General features: G+C 44.7%; 1 protein-coding gene across 8 annotated transcripts in view; it reads right to left on the minus strand.

Moving 5' to 3' along the window:
* Positions 1–22,732, minus strand: part of camk2g1 (calcium/calmodulin-dependent protein kinase (CaM kinase) II gamma 1) — a 52,084-nt gene extending 29,352 nt beyond the window's left edge. For 7 of the 8 annotated variants that reach the window (XM_076999522.1, XM_076999519.1, XM_076999516.1 and 4 more), the window contains exons 1-2: positions 22,519–22,732; positions 21,687–21,781 (exon numbers count right to left, since the gene is read on the minus strand). In XM_076999522.1, coding sequence (XP_076855637.1) covers positions 21,687–21,781; positions 22,519–22,664 — 241 coding nt within the window. In that variant the 5' untranslated portion in view covers positions 22,665–22,732. The remainder of the gene's footprint in view (positions 1–21,686; positions 21,782–22,518) is intronic. The other variant, XM_076999520.1, reaches the window with a different exon arrangement.
* Between the last annotated feature and the right edge of the window lie 1,110 nt (positions 22,733–23,842).

The following is a 23,842-nucleotide window of genomic DNA, read 5'->3' on the forward strand; positions in this document are numbered from 1 at the left end:
CACACACACTCGAAATCGGAGAAGAAGATCCTTTACTATGTTACACCGGAGACGCCAGCAAGACACGTCATTACAGTGCTATTAGCGCCACTCCAATTTCACTATTGAAGATCACACACACACACACACACACACGCACACACACACACACACACACACACACACACACACACACACACACACACCTGTAGTAACTTATATACATACACACTCAGAGCCACATACTAATACATTATTAAATGGGGGGGGGGGGGGGGGGGGGGGGGTAGGATAGGTTCCAAGTCCTGCCATTGATTCTGTATAAAGAGAGATTGAAAGAACGGGCAGAGGAGAAACAGAAGGAGAGGCAAACCGGCGTGTGAAAGCGTAAAGGATGCTGTGAATGAGGAGTCTAGATAGAACAGTGAGACAGAAGTAGCAGACGGAGTATAAAGACTAGTGAGAATGTTGGAAGGGTGTGAGAGAGAAAGTAAGAGAGAGAGAGAGAGAGAGAGAGTGAGAGAGAGAGAGAGAGAGAGAGAGAGAGAGAGAGAGAGACGGTGTCTGAGTGGTAGAGGTGGAGAGAGAGGAGCACATGGAGCATCTGTCTGATGAATCACCTCTCCACTGCATGTCGATTCAGTTCTCAAAAGCCTCATTAATGCCTGCATGAGAACAAAGAGACGTGCAACCAAAATACTAAAAACTGCAACTCCAAACAGAAGCCAAAATTACCGCAGTGTATTTTATACTACGGAATTATGACCATTATAACCACCCAGGTGTCACTGCCTTGACTGGGGTTCCAAATCACCTGTGAGCAAGAACACCAGAAACAGCCTCTTAGGAAGTATTAGAAACAGAACTTATCACTGTGGTCCTTACTGATAACGTTTCTGAACAGTACCACGCCCTAAACTCGCTGTAATGAAGATCGCTGTGAAGTTTAAAAAGAGTGCCCGTGTCGTTCAGATGCCTAGCCAAGTAGGAAGCGTGAACGTCTGTGTGCGCACCCTCATCTTGCTGTTCTTTTATTCACCCGCTGAAGTTCATTCCTACTTTATGAATAACGGCAGTCAGGCCATAAGCCTCTCCTCGTTAAGGCCCCCAGCCTCTCTAAACGACTTCCTGTTGGTTCAATTGGACATCTGTGCCACCATTCCTCACTCACGCGCCATTTCCTAAGCCTCAATCCTGACCAATGAGAGAGCGACACAGCAAGCGGAAGAGCGGCCCGTGCCCTGACACACGTCAAACCCTAAAAGACAAGCAGAGGTCGGAGCTGAGGTGTAGAAGGATCCTACAACATTTCAGTTCCTGCTGAACTTACAGGGAAGTGAGCTTACGAAGAGCAGAACGCCACGCATGCGTACAGTAGACGCTACGGTCCACATCACAGCACTGAAAGACCTGGATTTGTGTTTCTCATAAAGTCGGTCATATTTGTTATAGTAATTCTGTTAGTGGAAAATGAAAACCATTGATTTGGATCATGCTGTGCAGAAATACCTCTCTAGGGGAGAATTTAGATAAAGGAGAAAATTAAGTCAGCAGTGCATGCAAAAACTTTCTAATGAAAGCTAGTCTAACATGAGTTAGAGTGCTGTATGAAAGATGATTAATTATGAAACTTCTCCCGCTATAATGAATCAAATTCCTATCCATCAGTAAAAAAAAAGTAGCCTCGTTCATTTCATATAAAACATTAAATGAATGTGAAAATATACATAGGAATAAACATTTGAAATTACATTTGAAATAATGTTTCTAAATAAATATCAAATTTCAGTCGAGTTCAATTTTCATTCAACACCTGGTTTATAGGCTGAAGTTAGTGTATCTGCCATCATTACAGAATTTTGTTTGCTTGGTAGCTTTGAGAGCATCAATATAAAATTTTTCAAGTTAGAGTACTGTAATTTCTGTTGTCAGTTTAAAGCTTACCCATGACCTACAAGCCAACAGAGAGACGTTGTTTCACTTTATTTCCTTCTCTTAATTTACACGCAACTGTTTTAACAATTCTGAGTATTCAAACAAGCAATTAATGCCCTGTGTTCACACATCTCCTTGAGTTCAACACATTAATATCATGGCAGTGTATATAAATATGCAGGCTTGCTCAGATTAGCTGCATATCCTGGAGATTTGGTCTGAGGGTGAATCAGATGGGGCGGATAGTTGTGACACTCCTGGCACACGTGCACAAGCACGCAGACACACGCACACACATGTACACACACGCTACTAGGCATTAAGGCCTTCTGTCAAACACAGGACGAAAATGCTAATCACCAACTGTGGCAGATAAACATCTTCGTTTCATCACCTTGCCACATACCCCAGAGCCAATAAGGGTGTAATATACATTGGCTGCATTTTACTAGAATAATTCAAAATACATTTGATTTTTGTTGTCATCTGTGGGCTCCCAATGGTTCATACCATTCTCTACGCACTTTGTTTCTCAGTGATACTATGGGCCCACTTGTTAGAAGAGATTCAGTTGCAGAGGCTTTCTACAAACCAAAAAAATTAAACGACTTGATGTGAACGATACATGCAGATAATTAGAACGGTCACTCTCTGACTGAAATAAGGAAAGGCTCGCGAATCTTCTGGGAGGAACCTCCAGCTTTTCTCCTATATAAAGGGACAAGACTCAGTGGCTGAAGACTCTACTGCCATAACCGTCTCCCCTTGCTCGTTCCCTGAGGAATAATAAATAAATAAAGCTTGGCAAAGCGTTCAGCTCTCATTGGACTGGTCTGGACATTCTCCCATCCACAAACACAGTGATAAAGCCCAAATTACAGCCGCTTCATGTTCCGTGACGTGTTGAGATAATGCTTTCATTAGGATGCCTGAGGGAGAGGAAAGAAGACAGCTAAGTGGAGGGAGAACACGGCACACACACACACACACACACACACACACACACACACACACACACACACACACACACGGTATGGGGCATAAGAGGAGAGACAAAGACAGAGAAACAGAGATCCATCAAAGAAGCGCTTCAATTCCCAGAAACAACAGAGCTCACTTATTTAACACACTAAATACTCATTCATCCAGCCCTCTATTCGCGCACCTACCCAGCCACCGACCCACCCAGAGGGACAGGAGTGTGGGTGTGTGTTCATGTGTGCGTATGTGCATTTAGAGCCAGTGCTTTGCTTTATTGTGCTGAGGCCTGGGGATTTCTGGCTCAATTACTAGGCCACAAACGAGAGGCACTCACGTTTTTGTTGCAATCAACAAACCTGCTGCAGTCAGTGGCAGAGAGCCGAGGAGGGATAGGCACGCAAACCTGAGGCACGTCTTGGTGCAGTCCCGCCTGACTGGTTGTGGACCGGACAAAATACCATACATCTTGAAGAGGAGCTCTATAGAACTAGTAGAAGGCATTCTAAATTGTTCCTCAATCTGACGTCTCCCTCCCAATAGTGGATTCCTCTGGTTCGCATGGGCAAAACTAGGTATGAAATGGTTAGCCGGTTCAAGGTAACCCACAATAAAATCATTAAAATCCCAAGCCATTATCATTAAAACCCTGATTGATTACCACAGTTTAAAAAACTGGCTTTAAATACATCAACGAATTTGAGCAGGGTCTGCATGCAACACGGGTGCAGTCACTGGTGTACAGTACTACACACATTAGAGCATTGTTAGAGTTTCATACTACTTGATATGTAGGTGCAGCATTATCATTTAAGGATTAACATCACGTCATCCTTCCCTCTAAATCACCGACTGCGCTATTGTTGAGGAGTACTCCTTAGTTTTACAACTCAGCCTGCCTCTATTGCTACTATAGTGCAAGGTCAATTATAATGAAGAGTAAAGAAAGATTACCACAGACAGAAAAATAAAAATACAAACTTGAACCTTGAGCCACAAAATATCAGAAATCCCCAACATTGGCATGGGTTTGAATATACTTCATTTACACAAGTGCTAAATGTAAGGGAAGATTTTGAGGCTGCTTCCTTGTCAAATATCAGTCGCATCAATACGATTAAGACCTGGCTGAGGACCACAGAGATGACATTAATGTCAAGAATGGAAACTTCACTACACATCCCCTCCCACTCTTACAAGAGAAAAATCACATACAAAGTTGCTGGGTAACAATTTTCTTTTAATTTAGCCCTTAAGCTCCAGTTCCTACACACTTTCAAAAGTTCCCTGTTTCTAGGAGTCATGTGTGATGACAAAGTGCCCAACCAGTTATATTAGTCATTTTATCAACTACAAGGGATTACAAAATCCAGAACTAGATTTGAGGTCCAGATTTGAATACCACTGATTTACACCATTACAGATCAATGAACTGTTTTTCTCTCTCCAAAAAAAAGGTTAAGTTACACTGGTGATTTTTTAAATACACTTTGACCCAACTTACAAATAAATTCTGCCTCTCGGTTACACTTTTCCGGTTTGAATTACATGTTCAAATTCCATGTTTCAAGTTTAGATTTTACTGTGCGTGACAAAGGCCATCCCTCATGGCTCTTTGGTCTGGTGGTCAGAGCACATGTTGGAGGTCCCGGGTTCAAGACCGGGTGTGGCTGCCACTCTCACCATTTGCTACAAATGGTGCCAGATGTAGGATGGGACTGTGAGGCCCATCTGCCCCTAACTGCCCCCAACTAAATGGACCCCCTTTAGGAGGTAGTACAGGGTCCAGTTTGAACCCCTGGTGTGGGGCGTGGTATGACCGTGGAGCATGAAGGAGTGTGAAGTGTGAATGCTTTGACTACTCTGTCAGAGGGTCACTGGTCAGAGGGTCACTGGTCAGAGCACACAGCCCGCTGCCCTCAGCCATCACTGCAGTCATTTCTCCAAATACTTATTCCAGTGCCCACTGAGATGGTGTTTCTTCTGATCCATGGTACAAGACCATAATACAATAAACACGCAGTGTACGTAAAAGGAGTTCAGAGCACCCTGGCAAGTAAGAGTAAAGTAATACCTGATGGAATACCTGATACCTATACCTGAAATACGTAACACCCCCCCCCCCCCCCCAACAGGAGCAGAACACCACTACATACACCCCAGAACAGCAGAAGAAGAAAGGGTTATTTGCAAGTCAGACATTTATGTCCATGAAGATATTTTACCCTTTAAACTCTACATGAACACATTCAGTGATCTCTTTCGTTCAAATTCTGTTTATGGACAATAGGGTTGTCACTTTGATTCTGCTTTTCAGAACCCTGAATAAGTGAGCTTAATGATATGCTGACTGAAAACATGGCAAGAGAGCCTGTCTAAAATCCAGAGTTGTTAATGCTGTATCTATTGACCTTACTTTAGCCATACGCATGATCTACTGGTACAGGTAACGTAAAATGCTAGACCCGGTTCCCACTGATTGACAGGTGCCACACTGCAGAGGGATATCCATCACATTCTCTTCTCATTCTGTTCAGTCATGTATGTTTTTTGACCAAACATTTTTTTAATAGCTTTTAAAAGTCTATAAAATTGGTACTAACTTTCGCACTCGTAGACAGGCCCTAAGGGTTAGTGCAACTGCAGGCAAAAAGAGAATAGTCTTAAACTATAAGACCCCGTCTTGTTTCAAGACATGCATAAATTATCTGCTTTTCATTATACAAATACAACAGTTTTGTGTTAGAGCTTAAACCTGAAACAGTTTCACAAAGTCTGGGACCATTTATTAAACACATTTAAAAGAGACTATATCTCAACTGATCACCACTGTATTTACATATTGCTTACTCTTACTTTTGGAAACCCATAAACCATAACTTTTTGCATTGTTGTGTGTGAGAGAATAAAATATAAAACAAATGAAAGGACATACTTGTTAACTAAAAGCACACGTGTCATGGAATCCTATAGGTATTTGTTGAAAGGCTTAGACAAATTGCCACAGTTCGTTTTCACCATCTTCAACCCTATTCTAAACAAAACACTAAATTCTGTGGTTAAACTCTAAAAACAAACACATTGTTCATGTGGTTGACGTGTTTTACTTCATATTTTCATTTGCAGGTCCGTTTCCAACATCATTCTACGCAACCTTTTCCCCAAACACAACAAGGCCACTTAAAAAGGTGGGGCCACCAATTTGACACATCAGAACAAACAGGGAGGTATTAATTAACCATTGTCTGCTAAAGCTCTGCTAAACTTCGTCTCTCTCTCTCTCCCTCTCTCCCTCTCTCCCTCTCTATCTCTCTCTTTCTCAGAGATTTACCTCAGAGGCCAAGGGTGAGGTCAGATAGGGCCTGTGCTATTTAAAAACAAAATCCCTACTGGGCACGCTGCCAACTCTCACACCACACAGCACACTACGTGCTGACGGCGTGTGCATAAGTATGCATGCGTGCGCAATTACAGCTCAGGAGTAAAGAATATGGAATCACTGAAGGCTATGAAGAACCTTGCATTGTGATAAACTGAGAAGAGAGACCAGGACTTCAACAAAACTGTCTAGACAGAGTCCTAGTAAATGTCAGTGCGTCCACTCGAACGTGCGCGCACACAGACGCAGACAGATACAGGCGCCTGTAATCAGCCATCGGTCGGTAGCCTGCAGTCAGAGCTGTCCCTGAGCTCAACTCTGCAAGGCCACCCTGTCTGACTTTCAAACATCCGCCTCCGTCTATTTCTCTACCCCCCGAGCCACACCCCCTCACCCTCCTCTGTCTCTCTCCGCACGTCCGTCCTCCTGTGCCCCACTTTACAAAGGGGAAATTACCGAATTCACAAAACATTTCCAAACCACCGTCGTTCCAATAAGAAATGACAGTCAAGTACAAGAAGGTGAGAGGGGGAAGAATCACTAGATGTTCGTTTGAATGCTTGAGAAACTTTACTGGCACAATTCTTAGTATTCCATGGCATGCAAGAGAGTGCATAAGTCAATAATTAAATTAAATGAAAATTGTTAACAGAAACAGATCATTTGGCATCAGAAACGCTGCCTCCCTGTAACTGTCGTGCATATTTGTTCTTTTTGAGAAAAGAAGCTAAGCTGGTTTATCAGAACATCTCAAAGAAAAGAAAAGGTTTTGCTAGAGGCCTTTGCGGGCCCCTCTGGGGAGACCAGGGGGCTGAGGGACCGGGCTCGACTGCTCTTTCCCAAAGCCCAGCTCTGGCAGCAGAAGAGCAGGGAGGATCTGACAGCCACACAGGCTTCCCCAAAGCTCTCGGCTGAAGCTGGGCTTTGGTGACAAATCTAAACGAGGGGGCAGCGTCCAATACACACACGCTGGCGAACGCTCCAGATCCACCTGCTGGAAGAGCGACGGCGGCTTCCCTCCTGTGTTCCAGTCAGCTTCGCAGAAGAAGAGGAATCGAAGTAGAAAACGCAGAGCCAGAGCAGTGGGAAGAGACAGAGGGATCTGTGTTTTCATGCAGTAACAGCGTGACGGAGAGACGACACTTGTGATGTTACCAGGCTAAGAACCGATGCAGCCGTCTTCCCAGTGACGAAGATTTGAGGCTCTTCCTCCCCCCCATCCCCACACATCCACTCCAATCAATCCCAGCACCACGCCACCGTAAGAGCCACAATAGCTGCTAACAGGAAACAGCTTGAGTGCGCTTATTCAGACAGAGCTTCTCTCCGAGCTCGGCACTCCAACAACGGCATAAGGAAGTCCAATACGCAGGGAACTGTTGCGCCAATCCAAACTACTCCAGTGGGGATCATACAGAGGATTATGGGTAATGCAATGCAGAATATAAAAAGTGTCCCCGCTGTGATGAGGGGGGGAAAAAAGACAAAAAAAAATGTTAACCAAGTCAACAAAGACATGGGTGCAAACAATACATCTCCTAAAGAGTACCGTCAGTGCACACACCCCCCCCAAACCCACACACACACACACACACCCTGAGGAGAGAATTCACAACAGATTATCCGTCTCTGGGCAGCGAGTGGCAGGGCCCAAAAGCGATGGCTCATCAGAAAGAGCCACTCAGTGAGCATATTAGAGCAGTGGGCTGACGGGGGGCGCTTCATTAAAAAGCTCTCAGCCAGCGCGTTCTCCCCTGCAGCCCTGTTCTGCGGCCTGCCCCATCTTTCTCACCCTGTTAGGCCTCCCTCTGACATTAATGACAAACCTGCTCTTTCCCTAATGCTACTGCTATTATTTGGTTTCTCTCACTAGGGCAGGAAGCATCAACTAACCATATACTAGTAAAGACATCTCTCTCTCTCTCTCTCTCCCTCCCTCCCTCTCTCTCTCTCTCTCTCTCTCTCTCTCTCTCCCTCCCTCTCCTCGGTCTCAAACCAGAACCACACAGCATTCCAAACTGCTAATTTATAAGCTCATCACCATGTTATGTCTAATTTAACGGCTGTAATGTAGTTAGGATTTCCAAGTAATTTAATAGCACAGAATATTCACGACATTAGTTTAATCTAAGTATATCTAATGTGATTTGTACACAACTGCATGACAATGACGTATCTAGAAGGCCTGAAAATATAATGCTGGTCCTTAAAGAACTTTATTGCAGAATTTGAATTCCTAAATGGAACTGAAAATATTGATAGAGTTTCAAATTCAAAGGAGCATCTCAGAGAAGAGCTCATTGGAAGAGTTTCTCCTGCCTGTCTTACAGATTTAAGATCCCAGAACAATAGAGCCTTCATACCACGGGTTGTTCCTGCCCACTCTTCTACTTCTACCTGCAGTTTGGTTTAATCATCACACCTGCTCCTCGCTCTGGAAGGTCCTGTTGAGCGGGCGCAGGTTCTGATTGGTGGAGAAAATTCTGCAGACAAGTGGATCTGCAGGAGGAGTAACAAACTCCTCTGCCCTAGTACACTCTGCTCGAAAACAGGACTGGCCAGCAGCACGCTGAAATACAGGCTCACAACAGTGTGTGTGTGTGTGTGTGTGTGGCGTGTGTTCTGCCTGCCTTGCTCTGTGCAGGACCTGTGCGAGGTCACGCAGCAGACACAGCGAGACCCTCGGCACACCAGAGTGACACTAAGCAGAGCAGACAGAGCTTCACCCAGACAGTGAGCCGCTCGTAGGCAAGAGCAGAAAAAACCAGCTACACACACACACACACACACACACACACACACGTACAGGCACACACCCTAACCCACCCCCACCATGTCAGAGACGTACAAGCATGCAGTGACGGAGTGAAAGGCAGGAAGGCCATTGAAACGTTCTGTGAATGGAGGAACACGGTGGAATAGAGCTGACTACACTTTCATGGTGTTTCCAATAAATAAAGGCATCTCTGAAAATGGATGGTCAGTGTGTACATACAGCTGTGATAAAATGAACGTAAGCATGGGGAATGATCTGGATTTCTTCTAAAACTCTCCTAAAATGGGCTGTGATTTCTTTGTCCAAGACAAAATAATGAATTAGCTTATAATCCACACAATCACACACACACAAAGCCACTTTACATGGCAATATCTTGGTAATATCCTTTTGAACAAATTGTTCAAACTATAAAGGAATACATATATATATATATATATTCCTTATATTTAGCAGCTACCTAGTAGAAGCTCATTTATTTGCAACAACCTCAACCACAGTTGCTGTTGCTAATTCTGCATAGCCAGGGGTATTTTGGTTCTTTCCTCTAACTAAACTGTTTTAGTTCACGTGTATTTTTGGGATGTCTTGCTTGATGACCTACTTGAAGTCACGCCACAGTATTTGACGAGGATTTGAGGTCAGAAATCTGCCCTTCCGAAATAAGGAATTCATTCGGTTTGCTGCTACGATGCTACTCGTGTGCTCTGGATTTCCGACACGTCGCATGGACCAAACCCTTTTGAGTTTCGCCAACAGCCGTCTTGACATGTCGCTCAAGAATTTTCATGGTTGCTAAATGGTTACTACATTAACCATTCCTCTGCTCCAGAGGCATCTAACCATTATATTCTCACCACCAAGTTCCCACCTTGCTGCACAGGTGGAATGACATTTTGTTGTCGATGTAAATGGGTTTCCATTCTCTAAACAAAACACAATGCAAGTTCAGTCAAAAGTTCAACAAAGTTCTTCCTTGCACAGAACACTGTTTTAGTGGTGCTGCTGAACAACCCATTAGTCAGACTGACAGCAGTGATCTTACAAGTACAGAACCTCTTCATTTTTAACTATATTTTGACCACATCAGTGAGACATACTGTAGCATCACAGCAGCCTAAATGGTTCACTTAATTTAACTGAAAGCATGACACTACATTTATTTTGTCTGTGTTTTCAGTAAAGCGGTGATGCAAGTTTAAATATTTAGAAATTGTAATTCTGTCATACATGCTGCTTTCAGGAAGCCAGTAGAGACAGTAAAATGCAGCTACGCTAAATTATACACACAAATAGATTCACAAAGAAACATGTTAAGAGGGGGAGAGATGGACGGACAGACAGACAGACAGACATACGAGTGTGACAGAAAAAGCATGAAGGACAGAGAGACAAAATGGCAGTCAGAACCAGAGATGTATTGTAATGCAGAGTTCACTTAAGAAAAAAAATGTGTTTCTATAGATAACAGTAGGCCTAATATTTACAAGAACACCATGAGTGAAAAAATTCAAATTCAACATTCAACACATATCTTGTCCCTCCAACAATAACTAATGTGAACATGCTGTTTCTTTACGTAGCTCTTTATTTAAGTTCTGCTACTAGGAATAAAATCTGTATTTTTTTTATAACATTTTTACAAAATTGGTCATGTTTTGCGTGCAGAACAAAACTCCTTGAAGCATAATGTGCATGCTTCTCATGGTGGTGGTGTTCAGGTCACGGGTTGAGTATGGCATGCCAAGTGACACGGTCCTTGCAGCTACGTGAGGCTTTTCTGGAATCCCCGTTTAACAGGTTTTATTGTTTCAAAACTGAGGTAAAAAGAGTTCAGGAAATGTCAGAACAGCACAGCCCAAGGTGAATTTAACAAGCGTTCCCTATATATGGCCAGTTGGTTACAAAATAAAGGAATATTTAGAGAATTCAAATATAATACAAAGCTTAAGTGTTGTTTGGGGTTTTATCCACCGACAGTGAATACACAGGCAACAGTCTTATGCCACCGAGAGACTCTACTAGTCCTCTGAAGGTGTCCTGTGGTATCTGGCACCAAGACGTTAGAAGCAGATTCTTCTGGAAGATGCAAGATGGGGCCTCTATAGATCAAACTTGTTTTTCCAACACATGCTACACATAAATAAAATCTGGCGAATTCGGGGACCAAATCAGGACCACAAACTCAAATCATGCTCCTCAAACCGTTCCTGAATCAGTTTTGCCATTTGGCATTATGCTGCTGAAAGAAGCCACTGCATTTGGGGAATACCGTTGCCATGGAGGGCAGTACACGGTCTGCAACAATGTTTAGGTAGATGCTACGTGTGGAATCAACATGCGCGTGAATGCCGTGGCCCGAGGTTTCCCCAACACGACAACGCGCAGAGCGTCACACCGCTTTCGTCTAATTCCCACAGTGCATCCAGGTGCCGTGTCTTCCCCAGGTACTCGACACGCATCCACCCAGTTGTACATATGATGTAAAAGAAAATGTGATTCATCAGACCTGGACAACTGTTTCCATCACTCTCCGATCTAGTCCTCATGTGCACATGCACATTGTGCAGACAGGGGTCACCATAGAAACTCTGACCAGACTGAAGGTCCAAATTTGTGATGCTGTGTGCTCTGACAACTTTATCACAGCTAGTTTTAACACTTCCATCTTGTTTTTTTTTGCTAATTTGTGCTTCTGTGGGATCAAATGGGCAAGCTCTCACTCTCCACATGCACCAGTGAGCCATGGGCACCCATAGCCCTGTCTCCAGTTCATCTTCCATGGTAGGTATGAACCACTGCATATCAGAAAGGCCCCATAAGACCTGCAATTTTGGAGACGCTCTGACCCAGTTACCTAACCCTCTCACCTTACAAGAACATCAAATTTACATCAAAAGGTGAGACATTTGAGGGAAATAACTATTTACGGTGGTCTCAAGGTTTGTATTAGTCTTGAATATTTGGCAAATCTCAAGAAAATATGATTATTCTTTGAATAACATGAAAAATATGAGAAAACTGAGGAGATTTTCTTCATTGGCCATGGGATTCACATCAAAGTTCACAAGCTCCTCCAAAGACGGACCTCTTATTCCACAATATTGAATTCACAGGACTTCCAATGGTGGTTCAGGCAGGAAACAATAGAAGAAATTCTACCTCAGGGATGCTGGGTCTATTTTAATGCAAGCGTTACACCTGAGAAAACTCAGAATGCAAGATGATATTTCTGACAGAAATAAAGCTTTCCATGGTTACCGAGAGGAACTCGGGAGCTAGTGTACAGTTACAGTTACCCTTGCACTGACGTGTGCAATAAATCTGGGTTATAGGGTTACGTAGTAGATATACGTCAGTCCGAGCTTCCGACACAATGGGGCAATCCATGTGACTCCTTATTAGCGTCAAGCTAACACTTGTTGCAAAGAGGGGGGGGGGGGGGGGGGGGGGGGCTTCAGAAAAAGTGATTACACACCCAACTTTATGTGGCACGTGCTGCTCAGCTCACACCAACTGGTCTGATGGGAGGAGTGCTGAGTCATTCTGCGCTAAGCCTCTTAAGAGGGGTTTGTGTATCCCTGCAGAAACAGGAGCGTGTGAGAGGAAGGCGCTCGCACAGGAGAAGCCTCCGCCACAGCAGACCATACAGAAGCTGCTGGAGGCGGAGCTGGGCACAGGGACGAGGTTAAGGTGCTAACGAGCTGGCGTCGGGGTGCCGAGCGGAGGGCAGCATTGCGGCTTTGGGGGGGGGGGGGGGGGGGGGTAGCAGTGGTAAGCTGTTGGGGACAGTGTTAAGTGTAAGCGGGAAGCATTATGGGGATGAGATCATGGGCAGCTTGAAGGTATCGACAGAGGGTTATTGTGGGAGGAACCAAATGCAGTCAAGTTCTTGGGGGGGGGGTTCTTACGTTTCCACAGTGGAACGAACTCTCCACAGAGCCCAAAACAGCTAAGAATAGAACGTGGAGAAGGTGTGCGCCCCCCCAGTCATGAACAAGGATATATTTGGAGGGGCAAGGCCAGTGACTAAACGCACGTGCATGGGAGAAGTCCCCCTTCTTTCCGCTAGCCCATACACGACAGGCGGCCCCAGAGGTAACTGAAGGGGAATCTTCCCGTCCAGCCGAGTCCTGACAGAAACGCAGAACAGTAAAGAAAACATATGGGCCGGCCACATTTCAGAACAAGTAATGTTACACAGAAGATCCCGAACAGCTGCTAGCACAAACCCACGCAGCCGTATTTGCGGAATTAGAATCGATCACGAACGTGCTTAAAAGTGACGATCAAAACCATGTTCTACGCTTAATGAGCTATTACAGTGCTCGCAATGTGCGCACCCCCCTCCTCCCAGAACAGATGAACTCAGAACTAATGGTTTTAGAGGGGAAAATTAAATCAGAGGGATTACATAATACAAACACGCGAGAAAAACACTTCATTACGGATGCTTCAGAGAGACCATGGTGAGAACACAAAACGCGCAGTATCCCTTGAAACACGAACATACTGCGAATCACAAGTCGTTTGCGATGATTCACTCAGAACAAGATGTTGCCCTGCTCAAAACGTCTGTTCTCGGAGCGCTTGAACAGCCAAAACACGTCGTGCCGCGCGCTGCTCCGGCTGGAGGCGTCTGGCTCACTGATGCAGGAGGGACGTCATGGACCAGCATGCCAGATGAGGAGACACGGAGCCACTGCAGCCATTCGCTGTTGTTGTTATTTCCTTATTCCCCCCCTTATTTCTATACACTTTGAAGAATACATGCATAAAAGGTATGCTGTGCACCTCAGTGTCGAAATACATTTGCCGCGCAGAATTATAATGGAGAGCCGCTGGGCATTAGCAGGGCTCTCTCATTACATGTGGCGGAATATGTAATGGCGAAACTGACCCAAATCTGAATTTCAGAGGCCAGTGTGATGCTGTCTTACATACATATCTCCCCCTCCCCGCCATTTTCTCTCAGACGTGCTCGTTTCCTGTCTCGTGACGATCTACCGCACGCTTGCTTCTCAACAAAATAAAGTCGGCAAACGTGTCTTTGTCAAACTACCGTCTACGCCAAGTCACAAGACCCCACAGCTTGGACGCGAGTGTTAACCGCTGTGCTCCACGAGGCCCCACTGGCTGAGAAAGCTGCAATAAGTAGTGCAACAAGCCAGCTCACGTTAGGTGGGTGTGTGCAGGCCTCGTCACCTGGCTGGCTGCTCCAGTGTTGGAGAGTAGACGGTGCTGTGGCTGAAGCCCTTGGCCAGTGTACTGCAGTGCTGGGGAGGGGGCTGGCTCAAAGGCAGCCAGCTCGCTGCCCTATTCTACTGCACTGCTGCAGATGCCATCCTCACCCTAGCCCAGCTGCCTTCTCCCAAGCTGTATAATACATTAAAATAAATAAGATTAATAAGAGAGACAATAAGGACAATAATATCAATATAAATTATTTATTTCTCCTCTGGCATTTAATAATACACATCCATATGTGCACGCGCGCACACACACACACCCACTCCAAAGCCCTGCTGTACATATCACACACACACACACACACACACACACACACACACACACACACACACACACACAGCTCTCAGCTTTCCAAGAGGCACAGCTCATACACCAGAGCACCGTTAACACCACCCCAGTGGCACCGGCAGAGGCACCACAGTGCAGATTGATGGCAAAATGCCCAGTGTGAACACTCAGGGCTCCATGCAGACAGAGAGTCCTCACCGTAAGTCACCTCAGAGAGCGAGTGAGGATCAGGGCCACACAAGACAGGGCTTCTCCTCTGCTCCCTCCATCCAACCTGCAGGCCTGCCTACCGCACATCCCACACCTGGCCAAAGAACCAGCCTCCAACTCCAGCACTATGCAAATGAAGCCATTGAGCTGCTGCAGTTCAAGAGATTAATAGAGAGTCTGGACCATCAATCAACCCGCGTCTCTGCTATTGAACAGGCAACATTGTTAAGCATCACTTAAGCGAGAGTAAAATATGCTTTCTTTGTGCAGGTCAATGGCTGTGTATGTGCGTGTGTGAGAGAGAGAGAGACACACACAGAGGAAAAAAAGAGAAAGATCTACACAGTCTGACATGATCGCAGGACGTTTGCCGTGCATGTGCAGTCGGTAGCTAGTCTGGAATCAGTATCTAAGGCTGCTGGAATCCGCGGAGACTAAAGTGCTGGCGCTGGCCTCGTTCCTGAGCTCAGCGGGGAGGTAAACTGTGAGGGAGAGGCTCGCTAGCAGCAGTTAAGGCAGACGCGGGCACGGAGTCTGAGCGAGAGCATGACGGGTGTGCGTGCGGATGCTCGAGCGCGCGAGGGGGAGACGGAGCGGGAGGCGGGTCAGCAAACCGGCAGGCGTGTGCGTGCGCATTAATGCTACACCTTCAAACTCCGTGCGGCTCGATGTCTGCTCCCCGTCTTAAACCACCCCCCCCCCCTTCCTCCTGCTAGGCAGACACTGCCACAGAGCTGAGGATAATGACTTTACACGTTTCAAAACCTGTGTGTGTGTGTGTGTGTGTGTGCGCGCGCGCGCTAAGAGCATATAAACATGACAAAAGACAGGCACAAGACAAAAGAGCAGAGTAGCGCTCCAGGGAGCTGGGGACCTGTGAGAAAGAAACTGGTTTAGAAAGTGTTCGACTGCGAGCAAAGAAAGGACGGGTTGCAAACAAGTGATAAAACACAAATACAGAACGGTACACAAGACCCACCAAGTGGAGCAGAGTCTGAAAGACTGAAGGAAAGAAAATGAGACTGTGAGAGTAATGGCTGAATAGAAACTGGGGTGAGAAAGACAAAGTGGTTTTGCACTTGTGCCAGGAGAGAGCACTGTATTAGCTGACATTTCATAAACATCAGTGCCCAGCATGGGCTGAGAGATGGCTCAAAGTGTTTACTAAGTGCTACTGGAGGCCCGTGGTGATGTGTATAGCTGTATAGGCAACACATGCAGACACGCGTGTCAGCACATATATGGTGTTAACGGTTAAGTGCCAGTGTCGGATATGTACAAAGAACTTGGCCAATATTTATACAGAAGAATGGGAGGTTCTGGGGAGGGCGTGTGTGTTTTAGGCATGGCAAACACCTTAGCAGTGGCCATAGCATTTCCTATAGAAATGCCTTCCGTATGATTGAGACAGCGGTCAAAATTCTTTATTTTACCACTGTTCTTTCTTTAACATTATTAAGAGGCATTACAATTCTCTCTCACACTCTTTGTGTGTGTCTGTCTCTTTCAGTGTGTCTCTTGCTGCTTGTCTCTGTCCCTCCCTCATTTCCTCACTCTACCACACACACACACACACACACACACACACACACCACACACAGAGCAAGCATGCCATCTCTGCTTTTACTCAGTGTGCGCTGAGCTCAAGTCAGTCATAACACACAGAAAGACTCCGAAACCACTCTCAGCTTTATCCAGATAGAGCTATGGCGATGTGGAGGGAAAGACCATCATCAGCAAATTTCAAGGGTATGAAATTTCAGCCTTAGCTTTAAACAATTTCACCACATATTTCCAGTAGCTTCATTGGCTGGAGAGCATCAAACATGGGCATGTGGTATTTTTTAATTCAATGACCAAAGTCTGAATGCTGATTCATGGATGCTGGTCAAAGCACGTGACTGATCCTGAACCTAGAACCTAACCCCATATCATTAAATGTGAATTAGGGCTCATATTAAACAGCACTACAATCAGCTGCAATCGACCAGCCACACCTTTAAATTTCCATTTTATTGCAGTCTACATCTTCACATTCTGATGAAAAGGATTTGCATTCTAGTCAAACATTTTAACAGATCAAAAAACTGGGTTTCCTGAGTCATTATATGAGGTCACACAAAATTTTTAAGCAGCCTGGAACGGACTTGCTCGTTTTCTCTCCGCCCTTTCTAACACTCTCGACTCCCTCCCCCGTTCTGCTCTTGTGTGCTTTGGGTCTGTCCCAGTCCCCTTCTCCCCCCTCTGTCTCCAGGACACGGTGTGGGAGCAGCTGCTGGAGAATCCCACCCCCACTCAGGTGAGTAATCACATCCTTCTGGCTTCCAAGCCCATGGTTCAGGCCCAGCCCCCTCCCGGTTCCCACCCAGTGGTGTTCGACTCCCAGCCCCCCCCCCCACCCGCCGTTGCTCCCTTTCAGGAGCGCTGTGGGCAGGAAATTGAGCAAACCCAATTTCAGCTGGAAAATGCCAACATGATTTCACAATATCTTGATTTGAATCAGGCTATCGCATCAAAAGATAAGCAATGATGAACTGGAGGCCTGCAGAGAGGGAGAGAAAGAAAGAAAGAAAGAAAGAAAGAAAGAAAGAAAGAAAGAAAAGAACAGATAGACAGAGAGAGAAAGAGAAAGCATGAGGAGGAAGGGCAGGGAGGTAAGTAATCAATACATGCTCCACAAAAAGGCACAGTCCAGAGCTGCACAGTCCAGAGCTGCACAGTCCAGAGCTGCACAGTCCAGAGCTGCACAGTCCAGAGCTGCACAGTCCAGAGCTGCACAGTCCAGAGCATATAAAGGAGATGCGGTGCAAACACGTGTAAGGTCCATTTCAGAAGGTATGCTCGGAGATAGAGGCTAACATAAATCCATCCCCCATCCCACTGTGAGACATGTTCATATCAGTGTGGAGTCTGGTCCTATTAGCACCTCTCCCCTCCACACAATGTAACCGAGAGGGAACAGAGTAGTAAGAGCGCCCAGAATACAGAACGAAGACAACGAAGAACTGAACTGGGTACTAACCAGTGCAGCTGAAGTTTCAAGATATGTGGACGGTTTCCAAACGGACCCTGCCCGGCCTAATTACACACTTCATATGGAACTGATAAGGTATAATTACAAAACATGGAGCATTAAGGAATTTAAAACATACAACATTGGAAAGCTTTTTGTAAAATGACAAACACGTGTATTTTGAACGGGTCTCGGCCTTACATAAACAGTCTGCCTCGGCTTGAGTAACGATTTACATCTATATTACATAAATTTGCTTAGTGTAGTGAAAACAGCAGTGGCCCGCTAGCACTGTGGAAGCAGTGAGGTTGCAGAGGACGAGTAATGAAGGACGTTGGGTAAGCGCACAGCCCAGGCAAGATGCAGCCAAGATAAACGACAGTGACCTTAATGGGTTCCGATGTCCGATCGGGTTTGGAAGCTCCTGAGTGGGTCCCTGACATGCAGACGGAGTTGTTGTAGAGGAGGCTCTGTTATGACAGGGCAACTCCTCACACACACTTGTTTGGCCATCCCTTTTCTACTGTAGAGGACATTGTTGTGAGTACAGAGATCTACACTCCTCCCTCGTTCAAGCTCAGCCCTTCCCTTAGGGAAAGTCCTGCTGACATCTTAATGGTTGTTCGTAACACCAGCCATAACCCCTTAATTAGATTTACCAGAAGGACCCTACAAAAAAGCTATACCTATTGTCAGAACATTACTAAAAAAACTCATTGTGTCATTTTCATCATTTTCATGGTTTGACTGAAAAATAAAGTACTTTTTACTCTCTGACAGAGAACTGAACCAAGAGTTGGCCAATTAGAAGTCTGCTCCTGGCCCTGCGTTCTCTGACTGTTCACAGTGTCTTTTCAATAAAGCATCCCTGACATCACTGACAGGTCACTGCTGTTGGCAGGATTTAAGAGGCCGTTAATCAGACATCGAAGTCAGCCGCATCGGCTGCATGAATGTGTATTAACGCTGTGGCAGGAATGACATATTTTGAGCACTGCCACGAACACCAAGAACAGAAAAAGTCAGAAAACACGAGCATTACTGGCACGGAGCTCTGCTCAGAGCATGAAAGCTAGCTGCATAAAGTTCAGTGTGACTACATGGCCCATATCATCCGAGTAATTCGCCTTTCAGAGTACAGGAGACCTGATGACTCCTTTAACCCACTCCGATGTGCGACAGCAAGTACAGAGGACATGAAGTTCCATGTAAATAATTGATGCGTCTTGGAGGATCAAACATGCATGGATGAAGAAACAAACGCACAACAAGACGGTCTGTGATTGAGATTGTCCAAGGTCTTATATAATGATTTAATTAAATAACTGGATTAACCTCAATACAAAAGCAATCCTTCATGCAAACGAAAGACAGGACAAGATGAATCCATAAAGGAGGGCAAAACGCAGCCACAAAAACATCTTTCATGAAGAATAACAAAAACAATGGTGATCCAATTTGCTAGCATTGTTATTAAGGTAACAGACAAAGCAAGGGGCACTCAATAAGGTTTATATATTTTAAAGTCTCAGAAAATCCATCCATAATTGTGTCACCCTGCCATTCACGCACTTTTTCACCATTCCTTAAGTGTTAAAATGAGGAGTCAAAATGAGGGCCATTCAAGTCACTGCAGGGGCCCTGCAACCTTTCGGCCAACTCTATAGCCAACATCTCCACCCCACCACCATCAAAAATAATGAGCAGGGTGGAACAGACAGCACAGACACCGGGCTCATTAGGACCAAATAAAACAAAGAAGAGGCAGGATGCCTTCCCCTCACCCAGACCAACACACAAAGAGGGCGGGGGAGGGGGGGGGGGGCGGACAGACATGCACCTCCAGAAACAATCTCGTGATTCATGTCTATTGTAGCAAGAGTGAAGAGTGTAAGGCACGGTGACCCTCTACACAGCTCGCTCAGTGCCACCTCTGTATACCCACAGCCCATGTCCGTGCACCAGGATTGGATGACATTAAGGGAGATTTCATTAGTGTAGGCACCTCTGTCTGTCTTTAATTTATTTGTTCATTAGTTTGCTTTTTCTCACCCTCACTGCCACCCATATATGCTTGGGGCTCCAGCTACCTGCCACCAGCCGGACTAGTCTCGCCTTCCCAGCCTCCATCAGCCACTCAGAAGGAGCACTAGGAAAATGGTTGCCTAGCTACTGCAACAAGCTCTGGGTCAAAGCCTCCAATCACTGGGCCATTATAGTTACGCACTACATGTGAGACATTTTCAGCACAACCTTTCAATGTCTGTAAAGACTGAGAGAGAAAGGGAGGGGGGGGGTAGGAAAAGCATGCCACAAATCACTGTTTGGGGAGGGGCTATTCAGAGCATTGATCTGCTCTCCATGTAAGCACTAACCACACAGAAATCACTGAGTGGGTCTAGAGCAAGAAAGAGCCAGTCAGGCACTGGATGGATTGACTTGAGGTTTAAACCAAGCACAGGTGCTGAATGGTCACAGGTAACCCACCTCCTTCCCCATATGAACAGCCAGGGGTGTCGGCTATGTCCTCTTGCTCAGCTAACGGGACGACTGGACCATGGTTCAGTGCCACAGCTCTTAATTGGCCATGCTGCCAGATACAGGCAGCTGATTAAAGACACAGGCAGTGTCCCAGCTGAGCCCCTTAAACTGAGGGTGCAGAGAACTACTTCGCCTATTAGCCATATGATAAATCCCTGTTCTACAGAACAGAGGAGAACGAAAGAGTGTTGGTTTAAAGAAGTACTTCTCAATGACATAATGACTGCTAGACATGTGTGGTAGTGCTGAAGCAGGTCTTATTTGTGAGCGTTGAACAGGTTACAACAACAAAAGAGTTAAGCTCAGGTCAACTTTGTCATTCAATCCACATAAAGCACCACAGAAGACATGGGTTATGTACATGTCTGTGTATGGTGTTAATAACTAAACCAAGTAGTTCACCTTCTTACATTAAAATAATTAACTTATGTGATTTATGTGTATGACGAGACTGGTCATTCAGTCATAAATAAACAAGATATCAATATTTATCCTGCCTTAATTAATTATCATGCCATTTTTTCATTAGAGAAAGATCTTCCAACAGCTTCAACCGCTAACTTGATAATTTTGTAAAATCTTAATGCAATTAGTAATTTTTACTTTCTTACTACACTATCCAATCCTCAGGATTTCAGTACCTGAATGATACAGGATGATCCACATAACACTTGCTTGCAAGAATAACCACATGCTTTCAGAGGATGTAGTCATACCTTAAATCCCCTTAAACTTATTTCTGTGTGGTGGGGCCTTTGAACACTTTAGTGAAATTACCCACCTCATTCTGAACTTTGAAATAAAATTAGTTATTTGGCTCTAAAAACTATACAGAAAAACACAAAAAGCTAACAAAAAAAAACCAAAATCACTAAAATGTCAAAACTAAAAATAAGCAGGGAACAAAGTAGTTTCACGTGACTATCACTTTCGCAAAGTAACCTCAGTTCCCTTAAAACCAAAATCACATCAATAAAAAACTGAATTCACCCTTATTTACATCACTACACATTCCACTCTAAATTGAATGACATCAAAAATGACCAGGGATGATTTTTAAACGTGAGGATCACTGTAAAGTACATCATACACCACAGCTGTGAAGCCACACCAGGGGACTGTGGAGAGGGAGGTCAGCTCTACTCTAAAGCGCACACTCTCCTCTATTAACAACATGTAATCCCAGGAGATAGCAAACATGCCAGATCCTCGCCCCACTCCTTCCCCCAAATGTACATAGTAATAAAATGCAGAGCAGGTTTACTTTCATGCAATGTAAATGAGGATGTGACTTCAGCTTACTCAAACATGCTCCAAACGCATCGACGGTCCCTTACCTCTTGCTGATAGTTTCTTTGTGTTAATAATTTTAGCAGCATATTCCTGGTTTGTGGATTTCTTCACGCATCTGCGCACCACGGAGAAGGCACCCCTGTTAAATAAGAGCAGTGTTGTGTTAAATTCTCTCCAAAAATAAAAGATATATCGCAACTGACATACAAATACGGAAATGCTGTCAATCAATGAACCTCTCACCACGCACAGATAACAACATCTGCTCTTCTAAAAAGTGAGATGTAATTCTCAGAAAGGCGTCACCATTCGCTTGCATGGCATTGTAAAAAACCACGACTTATAAAAACCTTAGATATATTGATATGCTATTTCGCTTTTACGTTTTTATATTGTATTGAGTGTATTTAGATGTAGATGTAGCTGTAGCTACTAGTCTAGATCAATTCTGTGTCTCTCACGCAGTTTGATAGCAGCTCTATTTATTAATTCGGGCTAAATTGCTGCAGAACAAGACAAATCGCCTCCCGGAGCAGAAACGCCACACGGATTCCCTCACAAAACGAGAAGAATTTCGATTATTCGAGACAAACCGCCGAACAACGTTTGTCAAGAAGTAACACTGTAAGCAATTGCTTCCCGTGTGGCGAACCCTTCAAGTCAAAGGCGTAAACATTCAACACAGGCTTGAAGAAAACCCAAAACACGGAGTCAGTCTGCCTCGGGTTTAATTAATCCGGGAGGCTCCACGCTTGGTTTTCACCAAGGTTTACGAATAGTCGCAAGTCATTTCCCCCGTTGTCAACATCCCACTAAAACAATGGAAACGAATAAAGGGAGTAAGTTGCGCGGAAGACGCCGAAGTGAACCACTTACTTTCCGAGCTCCTCGTAAAGCTGATACTCGTCGGTAAACCTGGTGGAGGTTACAATTGTAGCCATGTTATGTGGGGAGGGGGGTGTCGCCGCTCGCTTCGATGACTGCTGTGTTCGTGTTTCGGGAGGAGAGCCTCCAAATTTCATGTGTTCCAGAGAGAAAGGGAGAGAGAGAGAGAGATACAGACGGAAAGAGAAAGGGAGGGTTGGTGGGGGTGGAAGGAAATAACGCTAACTAACGCGAGACTTCAAAGGGCTGAGCAAAGTCATGATTATGCGTAAGGTTAAAGGCACTTCTTTGAATTAAATAGCCGCTTGTTTCTGCGATTTAACCTGTTTGTTTCCAGACACTGTTTGATTAATTCATTAAATCTATCAATCAATCTATCTGTCTGGCTTTTTAAAATTATATTTGATAAACTGTAGAGACTTCTATTTAGTATTAAAATATGCGGCTATTAGCAATAGGTACAATTCTGCAAGTTTGGTGACCAAACAATACACCATTATTCTTTTAAATTGCTTATATGCTTACTGTCGGCAGATGTTGCATCAGCAAGATGCAATCTGCAGTAGAGCTTTAACACACAATGTTGTTAACATACTAGAAAATGTATCAACATATGTGGCAACCTGATGTGGCAGGAAAAATAAATTTGATTCTGCACACTCATTTGGTATGTCATCATGTAAGAACATTTGAGACATCAAGAAACGTCTACGGTGAGTTATCAAATACAATACAAAGGCCAAGTTAAAGATAATGCACATTAAAGCTCTAAACTCAGTCCGCAAGCTACAAATCTTCATGAGAAGTGACTGATGTGAAAAAAGTCATATGTCATATTCAGTTCAGTCAGTTTTATATATTTTACATTAGATAAAGGTTCAGTCTTGTTTATCCCTTGCCCCTACCCCTAAGCTCTCTGTTTTGTGCATTAATCTCTAGGGGTACAGTGTCACAATTCTTGTATTGTATCTTGTAGAGGTATTAAAATCACATTCCTCAAGGTCAGATTGGGAATGTCCATCAACATCTTCTGATGACTTCCCAGGTTCTTGAAGGGTTGACTCATTTCATAGGGTATGATTTCAACGACCACCCACTGTAAGTCCAAGGTGTAGTTCCAAGGGGCAAGATAACGTTAAAATAAGAAATGGAATTGGAATAAACAGCCCCATCCATTCCCATTTTGATCATGTGTTTTGCCATTTGTGAACCACACAAATGGTTCCACTTTATTGAATTATCTCACTTTCCCTGCCTCTAATTAGTGTAAACCTAACTACATTCCACATCACGTGCCGATTCTATGTCTCAGTAA

Source organism: Brachyhypopomus gauderio, chromosome 3 (genome assembly GCF_052324685.1).
Source record: "Brachyhypopomus gauderio isolate BG-103 chromosome 3, BGAUD_0.2, whole genome shotgun sequence".
Taxonomy (NCBI): Eukaryota; Metazoa; Chordata; class Actinopteri; order Gymnotiformes; family Hypopomidae; genus Brachyhypopomus; species Brachyhypopomus gauderio.